At 37.8% G+C, this 12,295-nt stretch overlaps 1 protein-coding gene across 5 annotated transcripts in view; it reads left to right on the top strand.

Moving 5' to 3' along the window:
* The window catches only part of DCLK1 (doublecortin like kinase 1), a 361,089-nt gene that overhangs the window by 40,204 nt on the left and 308,590 nt on the right, over positions 1-12,295 (top strand). For all 5 annotated transcript variants that reach the window (XM_087436199.1, XM_087436195.1, XM_087436196.1 and 2 more), the window contains exon 3: positions 4,105-4,451. In XM_087436199.1, the coding sequence (XP_087292325.1) occupies positions 4,105-4,451 (347 nt within the window). The remainder of the gene's footprint in view (positions 1-4,104; positions 4,452-12,295) is intronic.

Raw genomic sequence — 12,295 nt, forward strand, 5'->3', positions numbered from 1 at the left:
TTGTTAGAGAAAATTTATTTCCATACTTTGAAGAATAATGGCAAATACAATAATTTAAAGATGTGTATGTGATTTTTTTGAAAATAAAATAAAACGTGGACTCTTCAGTATCTTAAAAATAATCTAATATGATGATACAGAAATTATTCTATACTCCAAAGTCCCCCAAATACCTAAATCTTTCAGGGAAAAATTACCATATTCTGATATTTTAGGAGGTATTTGTTGGATGCAAACATAATTTCATGCTTCATTTTCTTACCTTTTTTTGTTTGTTTTAACTGTCATTTTCTTTATCTCTCCCTTTGCTTAAGAGCAAATATTAGTTTTTTGGCTTTTGTAAATGCCACAGCAATTCAGACAGACACTGCTTCTGTAGTTCTTGCTATTTGTTGGGGGTGTCTTGGACACCCAGAATATTAAATTTTGAGTTAAGGATCAATCTTAACACAAAAATTTTTGGCTTGAATAAAGTGCAACAAAATTCACAGTATCATAACCAACCAGCAGGTCGTTATGCTCGGTAACTTCCATCCAGTTTCACCTCTAAATGGGTTTTTATTACCGTTTCCTTTAAACCGTCTCTGATCTTTGCCATCTGACTGTCCTTGTTACCTTCCCTTATAGAAAGTAACCCAACATTTTCAAAGCAAATTTTGGGCTAGTTTGCTCAAGTACACCTTGGTTTAGATAACTTGATTTTTATTTCATTGTTGCAGTAGAAATTATACCAAAACTTTAGGATGGATTAGGGATGTAGGAAGTATGTTACAGTAATTATAAGTTTTACTTTGTCATGTTATTTTTGAATGGCCTTTAACACATGTACCTCATGTCAGGATTTGACTGCAACCTATTGCTGATTCTCTAATCAAGAATATAACATATCTCTTAACCCTGGGCGTCATTATGGAAGAGATTAAACACTGGATATCCAGAGCTAATTGACCAAATCACTGTGTATTCTCCCCATTCAGAACAGTTAACATTTGTTAATTTACAATTATCAATGATATTAGCATGTTAATTGAAAAGCTGTTTTTTTATAAAATACAATCAACTTTAATTTAATTGAGTTAAGACAGGCTGCGTCTCTAGTGGTGGGGAGAAGTTCAGAATTATGATTAAAAAAAAGTAGTCAAAATATGGGGTCAAATAGATTTAGTGTAAATATAGTTGTACAATTAAATAGAAGCTTGTTAACGTAAGGAAGCCCATCTTGGCTTTTCCTGAATTCCTCAATAGTGTATTAGATTCTAAATGGCAGCACTACGTGGTGTGTGATCTTGGTTTTGGTGGCCAGCTCCTTCCTTTCCCTTTAAACTGTCACTCTCCCCTTAGCACACTATCACCTGGGGTCTCACACTCTTCTCCAAGATTTCATTCCAGTCTTTGAATCTGATAAACCAGGCAGAGGAACCTCAAAGGAACAGCACAGGTTAAATACAGGTTTCTTTTCATTGTTGTTATTTGAAACAAACCGGTACCACCTTCTCAAAGTTGTCACGCTTGTAAAAATTTTCAGTGTGCTTTACCTAAGAAGATGTAAAAGAAAGAATGTTTATTTTCTCTTTCAACAAACCTATTCCATATTGTTATGTGAGTACTTTAAAATTCTTCCCTTTCTGGGGCCGGCCCAGTGGTGTAGTGGTTAAGTTCGTGTGCTCTGCTTCCCGTGGCTGGGGGTATGCGGGTTCAGATCCCAGGCATGGACCTACACACTGCTCATCAAGCCATGCTGTGGCAGCATCCCAGATACAAAATGGAGGAAGATGGGCAAAATTTTAGCTCAGGGCTAATCTTCCTCAGCAAAAAGAGGGAGACTGGCAACGGATGTTAGCTCAGGGCCAGTCTTCTTCACCAAAAAAAAAAAAAAATTCTTCTCTTTCCAAATTATTTTTTTTCTAAAGTTAAAAAAATTTTCTTTGTTAAAGTGTAGACCACTCCATGTTTCTGTTTTGATTTTAATTGTTAGCTTAGTATATACACTTACAAATAATCAGACAATCGTATATCTCCAGTGAGCACAGAATTCTGACAAAGACTGGTTTTGCCAGCTGAATTATGGCCTGTGTGCCTTGTTGGGGAGTGTTTGGGGCATCCTTACATTGAGATGGATCCAAAGTGATGTCTACTGGTAGCTATGTCTTAGAAACAATTAACACCTGATCATGTAAGACCTGCTTTCTGATTTCTAGTAATTTTGTTTTTTAATTTTCCTTTCAGGCTAACTGCACAATCAGGGTAATGCAGCCTCAGATGATTGTTGCTTGTGTAGCAATTTTGCATTTGAGATCAGTTTGATCTCTACTGTCTAATTTGATCTTCACAAAAACCTGATGAGATAAAGTGGCCACTGGAATAGCCTTCATCTGATAGATAAATAAACCACCACCGAGAAGTCTGAGGGACTTGCCCAAGGTCACATGCTTGGAGAGGCCAGGTCTTGAGCCCAGACTCCCAATTCTGTCTCCCCACTATCACACTGGCACTGTCTCTCCGCAAAGCCTTCGAGAAACACCACTGGGGTGGTTGCAGCCCCCACGTGTATGTTTTTGATATCTACGTAAATCTTGAGAAAAGCATAGTTGGGACCAGTCATAATCTGCTAGGTGAATAGAAAGGGGGTTTGCTAAACTTGTACTATTTGTACAATTTCTAGTGAGGCATAATGTATAAACAAATATTAGAGTATATTTTAAAAGCATTTGCAAAGTAAATGTTTGATAACAGGTATTACTGTGCTTTTCAATTTTAGAAACCGTGGTTCAGTTATTTTTATGTGAATACTTATTCTGTGGCCTTGGATGCTTGCACTATTAATTTAAAAATAGGACAAGGACTTAAGTACTGGGAAATGGGCTGTGTTGGATTAGTTCTGGGTTGCTTTACCTGCAATTATGAGGGCTTTTAGCATTTCTACCTATTCCTTGTTACAAAGACTTACTAACACAGAAAAAAGCCATCATAAAATCTTTAATTTCAAAATGCTGTGACTTAACTTTATGAATGTGTATTTAGGATCAGTCATTTTATAATTTGTTATTGCTTAGTACATGTGTTACTTTCTCTTTGTTTGATCTACATCTACTTAATAGTCTGAGTATTTTCATTAAACGATTCTCTAAGGAGTCATTTTTAATAAAAATTTAATTACATTTATTTTCTTTTTTTTTGAGCTTTACTGGGGTATAATTGACAAATAAAATTGTAAGATATTTAAAATGTACCTTGTAATGATTTGATATATCTAGACATTGTGAAAGGATTCCTTCCAGCTAGTTAATTAACACATTCATCACCTGACATATTTATCTTTTTCTTTTTTGGTGAGAACATTTACGTTTTACGCTCTTAGCAAATTTCAATTATACTATACAGTGTTATCAACTACAGTCACCATGTTATACGTTAGATCCTCCAATCGTATTCATATTATATGATTATAGTTATTTTAGAGTCAGTTTATGAAGCTATAGTTTGTAAGTTGAGCACTCTCAAAACCTTTTATTTATAAACAAGTGTAAATTGCCTTCCTAGGGTGTGTGGGTCACTGTGCTTGGTCCTGTGTAGATGGGAGAAAAGGAAGTGTGGTTGTTTTGCTTGCTTTTGGAATTTTACTTGACTTTACAAAACATTTAGCAAACATTCCCATCAAACTTAGAAATTATGTAGCTATTTTAAGAAGGTATTTTCTGATCCATTTTCAATTTTTAAATTATTTCAGGTGGCAAGTATAGGTACCCCTGATTTTGAAGTTTTCTGCAAATATAAATATTCCTAACTCCCAAAGAAGGCTTTCTATCTTGAATTCAACTTCATATCTTTCTGAGGTCTATTCATGTATATCAATGTTTCTATCACCAATCTGAAGATGAAGCAAGGGAGAAATGATGATATTTTTTTCCCCCAGGATGCGAATCTGTTAATGACAGAACAAGATTAGAAGAATCTTTCTTTTGTGTTAATTATTAATCATGCTTCCGTTGTTTAAAAAGTCACAGCTAGCTCTTGCCTCTAAGTAGAAAAGGAAAAATCAAAGAATAGGAAAAAGGAAATGAGTTTACCTTGGTGTAAGTTTAAATATATTTCTCTCTTTCTTAGGAGAGAGTTATGTGTGTGGCTCCATAGAGCCCTTCAAGAAGCTGGAATACACCAAGAACGTGAACCCAAACTGGTCTGTGAACGTCAAGACCACCTCGGCTTCCCGGGCAGTGTCGTCACTGGCCGCTGCCAAAGGGAGCCCTTCGGAGGTGCGGGAGAATAAGGATTTCATTCGGCCCAAGCTGGTCACCATCATCAGAAGTGGGGTGAAGCCACGGAAGGCTGTCAGGATTCTGCTGAACAAGAAAACTGCTCATTCCTTTGAGCAGGTTCTCACTGATATAACCGATGCCATCAAGCTGGACTCGGGTGTGGTGAAACGCCTGTACACCCTGGATGGGAAACAGGTAAGAGAGATACCGTGGGATGGCCTTGACTTTACAGGCAAGAACCAGAGACTTGAAGGATGTGTGTGGCATGTGGTGGGGATCTGAAGCATACATTTTACTGAAGTTGAGGGAGTTGGGTCATTGAGTCAACAAATACATAGCTGTTGGCCTCAAACCAGTCCAAGGGTAGAGTTAGACAGGATTAACCATAGGAATAAAGTAAAAATGCCTGTCTCTGAAGCTCAAATGGTTACTTAGAGATTTCTACTTTTTCAGTTATTAGTTCCTTAACATAATGGTGCTTTTTAGCCATCTGTTTTCAATTATGTCGTATAGTAATGTCTTATAGCCTTGAGCATGACTGAGATGTAGAGGTAAATTCTGGCCAGTAGGGCAAAACCTAATTCTTTTCTTTGGCCTAAATAATATTTTATAATTTTATGTCTCAGTAATGTTCACTAGTGAGATTTATTTAAATTTTATAGATCTTTAAGTACATATCTAAGGAATGAAATATTTCCATCTGGATGGCTTTAAGAAGCATATTTCTATAATGCTATACATCTTGTATTGGAAAAATAATTTCAGAATTAAAATGAAGGGGGATTTCTTTAGCTGTGGAATGTACATCTGTTGACGTGGATGAGTGGACATTTTAATGTGAGTTGCTCAGATGAACTTAAATGAAGTCTTGTGTGGATTTTTGTAAAGGTTTGACAGAACCCTGATGGTGAGCTGAATAAGAAAACACTGACATATGTACAGTGGGATTTGCTAGTCATTCAGAGTTTACCAGTGTCTTTTTGTTTAAGATTGTAATTTTTAGCATGCTATCTTTGCTTGAAATTTAGTTTTTACTGTGGATCTGTCTAAATACTTTTTAATTGTTACTTTGAGAGGTAATTTGAATGATTTGTACATAGTGTACATATTAAACCTCAAAACTGGATTCATAGATTAAAAAGTTGATCTTATTAAGTAGAAGACTCATTCAAAGACTCATATGAAGGCTGACACATTCAAATTTTATGAATTAAAAAAGGATCAAGCACTAGAAATAGTGTTAGTCATGAAGGGAGTCCTCCCCTAGGAATCCATTCAAATGCTCTAAATTATAAAAGGCGTTATGAAAGAAGGATTATCTGCCAGTTGTTCATTTATATTCACCAGTCTTCTGCTTGTTTTGTAAAACTTCTCCTAAGTGTCATGTAGATAAGGATTCTGAGGGATGAAATTCCCAGTCTTCCAGATCTAAGAGGGTGTAGCCTGAATGTCACCAATATATCAGTGATCAAAAAGTCCACTGCTGACCTGTGAATTATAGCAACAGTAAGAATGCAAAGTTTGCATTTAAACATTTAAGCCCTTCACTGGATTCTAGCTGTAGTGAGTTACTCAACCATCTTGTAGTTCTGCATTTTCATGTATTGAGTTTTCTCAAGATACAGGTTTACCTGTTTCCTAAAAAAGTGGAATTTAAAACAAAAAAAATACATATTGATAAATCTTCTCTTCCTACCTCATTTTAGAATTTTAGGGGTTCCAAATTGCTACACACTGAATTTAGAAATCAGGGTTAACTTCTTTAGCTAAATTCTGCCATCACCTGATCATTTGTTTATTCCGAGAATGAAGTCCTAGAATAGGTACCCTGATGTTCTCAGTAGTTTTCTTCCTGTAGGAATTTATCTAGTGTCTATATTTTATAGTGACTGTTTTTGCTGTGGTTTACATGTAAATAATCCAGTGTAATGGAAAAGAATCCAAGGTTTAATGTCAAAAGACCAAGATTCAAATCTTGGCTCAATGACAGATTATTGGTGTTTTTAGCAAATCACTTAACTGAGCCTCATTGTACTTTACTCATTAATAAAACAAGGATAAAATGATCACCTCTGTTTCATAGCGTGTTTGTGGGATCAACTGTAATAATACGTGTGAAAGCAGTTTTGAACTATAATAATAACGATCATAGGTTTATGGAGCATTATTCTAAATGCTTTGCATGTATTAGCATGTTTAATCCTCATAACAGCTGGATTATTATCCCCATTTAACAGATGAGGATACTAAGGCACAGAACTTATTCAAAAAACATGTCCAAAACCACACAGATGTAAATGGCAGAGTTGGGATATAATCCAGTCTCTCTCCAGATCTTGTGCTCAGAAAACCACTGTACCACGGCAGATTGTATTAAAACACCAAAGAGATGTAAATGTACTGAGAAAGAAGTTTCAAGTGAGTAATTTGTCCAGGGAATATCATCTGAAAGTTTTCTGCTGTGTATTTTTTCCTGCTGTCATTCTGCTGACTGTTGTATTCAACAGCTTTTTGTGGAGCATTCAGTTCGCTGTTGTGGCGTTTCCTCTCTTGTGGCATGTTCTCCCCAGAGCAGGAGTGGTGAAAAGCTGCACGGGAATTGTATGATAAAGTGAAAAGAATATAAAGACTTTTTGCTAGGGTTCCTAGTAGGAACAAAGATGCTTCCTCATGGACCCCAGGAGTCTTTAGAATTGCTTCTGTTTAAAAGAGAAATCTGCCTCCATGCATGGTTTGTTAGAGTAGAATTCTTTGACAGCCTTGGCAGAGACCAAGGCTTGATAAGCCTCTGAGAATAAACCACTTTCCTCCAAGTCTTCCTGTGGCATGATGCTCTGCCATAGTAGGGTGGCACCCCCTGCCGCCACCATCTTACCCTGCCCGCTGTGACATTGGGCTCCACATACTGTCAGCAGGACATCACCCTGAAGGTCACTTGTCCCACCTGTTTTTTTTTTTTTTTTTTTTTTAATAGAGTAACTGAGCCCTGTAGCAACTCAAAAAATGATATGGGAAATCCAATGCCCAATAAAGCTTTTAAAGGTAATTTTTAAAAATTTTTTTTTGTACTGAGGAAGTAGAGATGTTTAAAAAATTAATGGCTTGAGTGCTTTGGATAAATGAGTAGAGAGCAAGATATGCAAGCAGGGATGCCTTTTCAGATTGCCTTCAGGCAGCCTGCAGATGTATCTGTGGGATGGAAACTGGTGCCTCTGGGGTTTCTATCACCGGAACAGTGAGAGCCCGTGCCTGCTGCTCCATATATTACCCAGAGATGGGCACTGGAGGGCATGGACCCCATGCCACCCTCACTTGTTCTGCCTGCCACTCGGCCTCCTGCTCGTTGGCCTCTTCGGTTTGCTTTAAGCCCTAACCTACGAGTTCTTTATACAGTGATTTTTTGTGTGTGTGTGAGGAAGATTGGCCCTGAGCTAACATCTGTGTCAATCTTCCTCTATTTTGTATGTGGGACACCACCACAGCGTGGCTTGATGAGCACTGTGTAGGTCTGCGCCCAGCATCTGAACCCATGAACCCTGGGCCACCGAAACGGAGTGTTCGAACTTAACCACTATGCCACCGGGCCAGCCCCCTATACAGTGCTTTTTTGAGGTGTTTAAGCTAAGATAAGGAAATCAGCATATTGGAAATGCTGCACTGTATTGAAGATATTTTGCAGGAAGCTGCAAATTCCCCAGATGACCTTTGAGGCTCCTTTGTGAGCAAACCCTTTCTAATTATTTTAACTCCATTGTTTATTGAGGGGCATTGAAGCTTTGGTTAAAGGTTGCTGCAACCTTGGCTGCCCCCTCCTCCCACCTTTCAGGGGGCCTCTGCTCACCACGTGATCAGGCACTTTTTCCGGCGTGGCTGGGGAGGTCAGGGAAACACTTGCTGTGTCTTAATTTCAGTGATGCATTATTTATCTGGGCCCTGATTAAGGGTCCCCAAGGAAGGAAAGATGGCATTGTCCAGCAGAAGGTGAAAGTCACGTCCCCTTTCTCCACATCCCAGGGGAGGCCTTGCAGGGTGTGGGAGTCTTTTCCTCCTTCCCTAGTCTAGGCTCTGGATGTGGGATTTTCTGGGGGTTAGTCACCCTGCCAGGCAGCTACTCCCACAGGTCATTTGGAGTGTGACTATTTTTTAAGTGATTAAAATAAACCCAAAACGTACAAGATTTGCTGCAAAGATAGACTTGCATATCTTCTGACTCCCTTTTTAGAACAGCTAATCTGGCTGTCTTGAGCTGCTAAGTCTTTTAAACCTGTGATTACTGAGTCCTTGCTTAGAAACTAAACAACAGCCAGCAAGTCTTAGAACAGCTAAAGCCTAAGCAGGCGATTTATACTGTCTTTACAGATAAGGCCAGATAAGGCCCTTCCCAATGATCCTCCTTGCCCACTGAAATATAGTGATGATAAATTAGATTGCTCTTTAAGTGGAAAATATATTACATCCCCATCTTATCTACTCTTCACCATTGAAGATCTATACAAAATAGCGTACTTTAGGAGCAGAGGAGAAACTCACTCAAGGCGGTTCTATTTTTAGCTTATAGACATTTCACATAGGTCATGCACTTTGCAAAATCCGCCACTACTAGCACGCTTCCGAATATGGAAAACACTAGGGATGACTCAGCTAAAGTAAAGGTAACTCATGAACTGGTTTAGATGGTAAACTGTGAGAAGAGGCAGCATAGCTGCTGTCTTGATCCATTCGGACTGCTGTAACAAAATACCACAGACTGGTGGCTTATAAACAACAGAGATTTATTTCTCCCAGTTCTGGAGGCTGGAAGTCCAATATCAAGGTGCCAGCAGATTTGGTGGGTGAGAGACCGCTTTCTGGTTCACAGACAGCGCCTTTTGGCAGACTCCTCACATGGCAGAAGGGGCTAGGGAGCTCTTGGTTCTCTCTCGTAAGAGCATCAATTCCATTCATGAGGGCTTCGCCCACATGACCTAATCACCTCCCAAAGGCCCCACCTCCTAATACAATCATCTTGGGGGTTAGGTTTCAACATATGAATTTTGAGGGGACACAAACATTCAGACCGTAGCAGCTGCTGTGTAAAGGAAATCTCAGTAGCTGTCAATAAATTAATCAGTTACTGTGTCTTCTCTGTATCTTTTGATCATTGAATCCCCTTTCCTATTATAAACGTAAAGCTCAAAAAATGCTTGTAAATGAGTCATAATAATTACAGCCATTTTTTTATGTAGTTAGTATATGAGTTTATTGGAATTCAGGAAATGGTAATATGATCAATAGGAATCTATCAATCAGATATCACGAAATGGTCTTTGGTTTTTTCCTTTTGGTTTTTAATACCTAATTCTAATCTGAAGGAAAAATAATTTGGTTCCCCCTTGAGTTTAGAGAGCTTAGAATATTTCTTCCCCTTACGAATTAAAAAAGTGGTACACGTTACTACCACATCTGACCTTGGCTATAGCAATTAATGACCATAGAAAATGTGAAAAGCAGAGGTTTCCAAATGAAAAGGGAGGGAGGAATTTAGGTTGTGATAGGATTTGGTTGGACTGGAAAAGGAGATTTTCTGTAGCTGTTGGTAATAATGGCTTTTTTCCTTTTTTTTTTTTTTTTTTGGTTTAATAAAACTTCTGTGACAGCTCTTTTTAAAGCATATTTAAACCCTTCGTTCTTGGTATACAGATATTTTACTATTATGATTTGTAACTATCTATATTGTGAAAGTGAGTGTAATACCCATTCAGTTTTGTTTGCAATGGATATAGGAAAAAAATGATAGAAATAATTTAGCTTATACTTTAAAATGTCAAATTAAAATTTCCTACAAAAGCTCAAAGCACATGTTAAACTATCCTCATGATTTGCTAGAGCTCTGTCTGAATTGATGGAAAATCTTAGCTGTTTTCAAAGAAAAAGGAGCTTAAGAATAATTATGATACTTCACTTAGGGCATTGAAGTGTCCAGAATAGAATGTGCTATTTTAGGTTACATACCTTTGGTTTATATTCAGGACTTATAAGCTACACCTGTCCCTATGTAGATATTAATTCCCCCAAATTGGGAAGAGTGAAGTCTGTTTCTTCCAGTCTACGCTCCTCTGACAATGTAATTAATTATGGGTACCTGCAGTGATGTATATTTTAAGGCTTAGATTAGTCTCAGCAAAAGTCAGTTTTCTGTAAATTGAATTCTAATTTGCAGTAAAACGAATTCTAAGTTCCCCTAGTGTCCCACTATAGAACTGAAGATGTGTTCCCTGAAGCCCTCCCTCCAGTCTGCTGAGGGCCCTTTTACAAGACTAGGCTTTGGGATCATTTCCTGGTGGTGACTTCTGCTTTTGTGAAGGCTGAGAGCCCTGATTTAGCCCTTGAGCCTCCTCTGCCCAGAGGGAGCATGTTGGAGTGATGGAAAGAACTTCGACTTTAAAGTCAGCTGGGCCTGTGCTCAGGTTTCAGTCTGAAAAATCTAGCTTGATCTAGTTTCTCACTCAGGCCTGAAAAATTTAGTTCCCCACTTGACTGATACAGTTTAAAAACCCTGTATATTAAATTTACTCGTGATGAGGAAATCTGCTTTGGTATGCTGTAATTTAAGCATAGATGTATGCAGTAACGTAATATAGAGGAAAAACACCAGTCTTCATAGACTAGTTTCAAACACATAGTTTTAAGACTGATAGACTTGGGTTCAAGTCTGTCCTCTACCCCTGGACACAGAGGAATCCATTCTCCCATTGGGAAGAGTTAATTCTCTGATACTTCTCAGATTTCTCATCTGTATAATGGGAATATTAATAATGCCTGCTTTATAAGTTGTCATGAGGATTAAATGAAACAATCTACGAGACAAACTTAGCACTGTGGTAGCACTCAATTGTTGGTAGTTGTTATACCTGAAAAGCTGAGGGTAAATTATTTTTGAAAAATAAATCACATTTTAGATGAGTTGAGGGAACTCACTATTTAAAATTATCCTTTAATAATTACTAATCATATCTACCTTTCTAAATGTGTTTTCACATGAAAATGCTTCATGGTATTATGAAAAGAGCATGGAATTTGAAATGAGATGCTTATGTGTGGCCTTTGGCACGTCAATTAAATTGCTGACTTGCCTTTGGCAAGTCAATTAAATTCTGAACCTCAGTTTCCTCTTTAAAATGGCAATAATATTGCATACCTCATAATATTGGTAGGATAATTAATTGAGAAAAGATGATACCTCATAATATTGGTAGGATAATTAATTGAGAAAAGATGTATATAAAGGCCCCAGCTTGACATGTCCTCTGTAAATATTAGTACTTCTCCCTTCTGCTTTCATAGTCCAGGCTTTTTCAAAAGTACAGAACACATAGTTGTACTGTCATGTGGCACATAACAACATTTCAGTCAACGATGACTGCATATATGACTGTGGTCCCATAAGATTAGTACAATATAGCCTAGGTGTGTAGTAGGCTATATCGTCTAGGTTTGTGTAAGTACACTCTATGATGTTCGCACAACGACGAAATCACCTTACAGTGCATTTCTCAGAAGTATCCCCGTCGTTAAGTGATGCATGACTGCCTAAAATTGTCTATGTAGAATTGGTCATTTTGCATTGTTTCCATTGCCTGTACTATAATTAAACTACTAATGACTGTATTTTTATCATTCCATTTATTGTCAGTCAGTTGTGAATGTAATCTAGATATTATTTTCTTCACTTGCTTAAGGGTATCTTATTGGCAACCCATTACACCAATATAGTAATATTAACATTATTATAATTATTATTGGTTGAACACCTTCTTTGTGTTTAGTGCTATGGGCTGGTCCCTATGTGTATACTCATCTCAATGAATCATCACCACAGCTCTGCAAAGCAAGACTCTCCTCATTCAAATGCAACCTGCTTCATTTACTGTCCATTGTAGATAGCCCCTCAATTCTTAATTTTGCTGGCCTGTTGACAGTTTGATGTGCCTGTCTCACCCTTTGGAATTTATAGGATGAGGCTAGGGAAGGTCTCCTATTGGCCTCTGACTCTCTAGGGC

The sequence above is a fragment of the Ceratotherium simum genome, chromosome 10 (genome assembly GCF_057802395.1).
Source record: "Ceratotherium simum simum isolate JZ-2026a chromosome 10, ASM5780239v1, whole genome shotgun sequence".
Taxonomy (NCBI): Eukaryota; Metazoa; Chordata; class Mammalia; order Perissodactyla; family Rhinocerotidae; genus Ceratotherium; species Ceratotherium simum.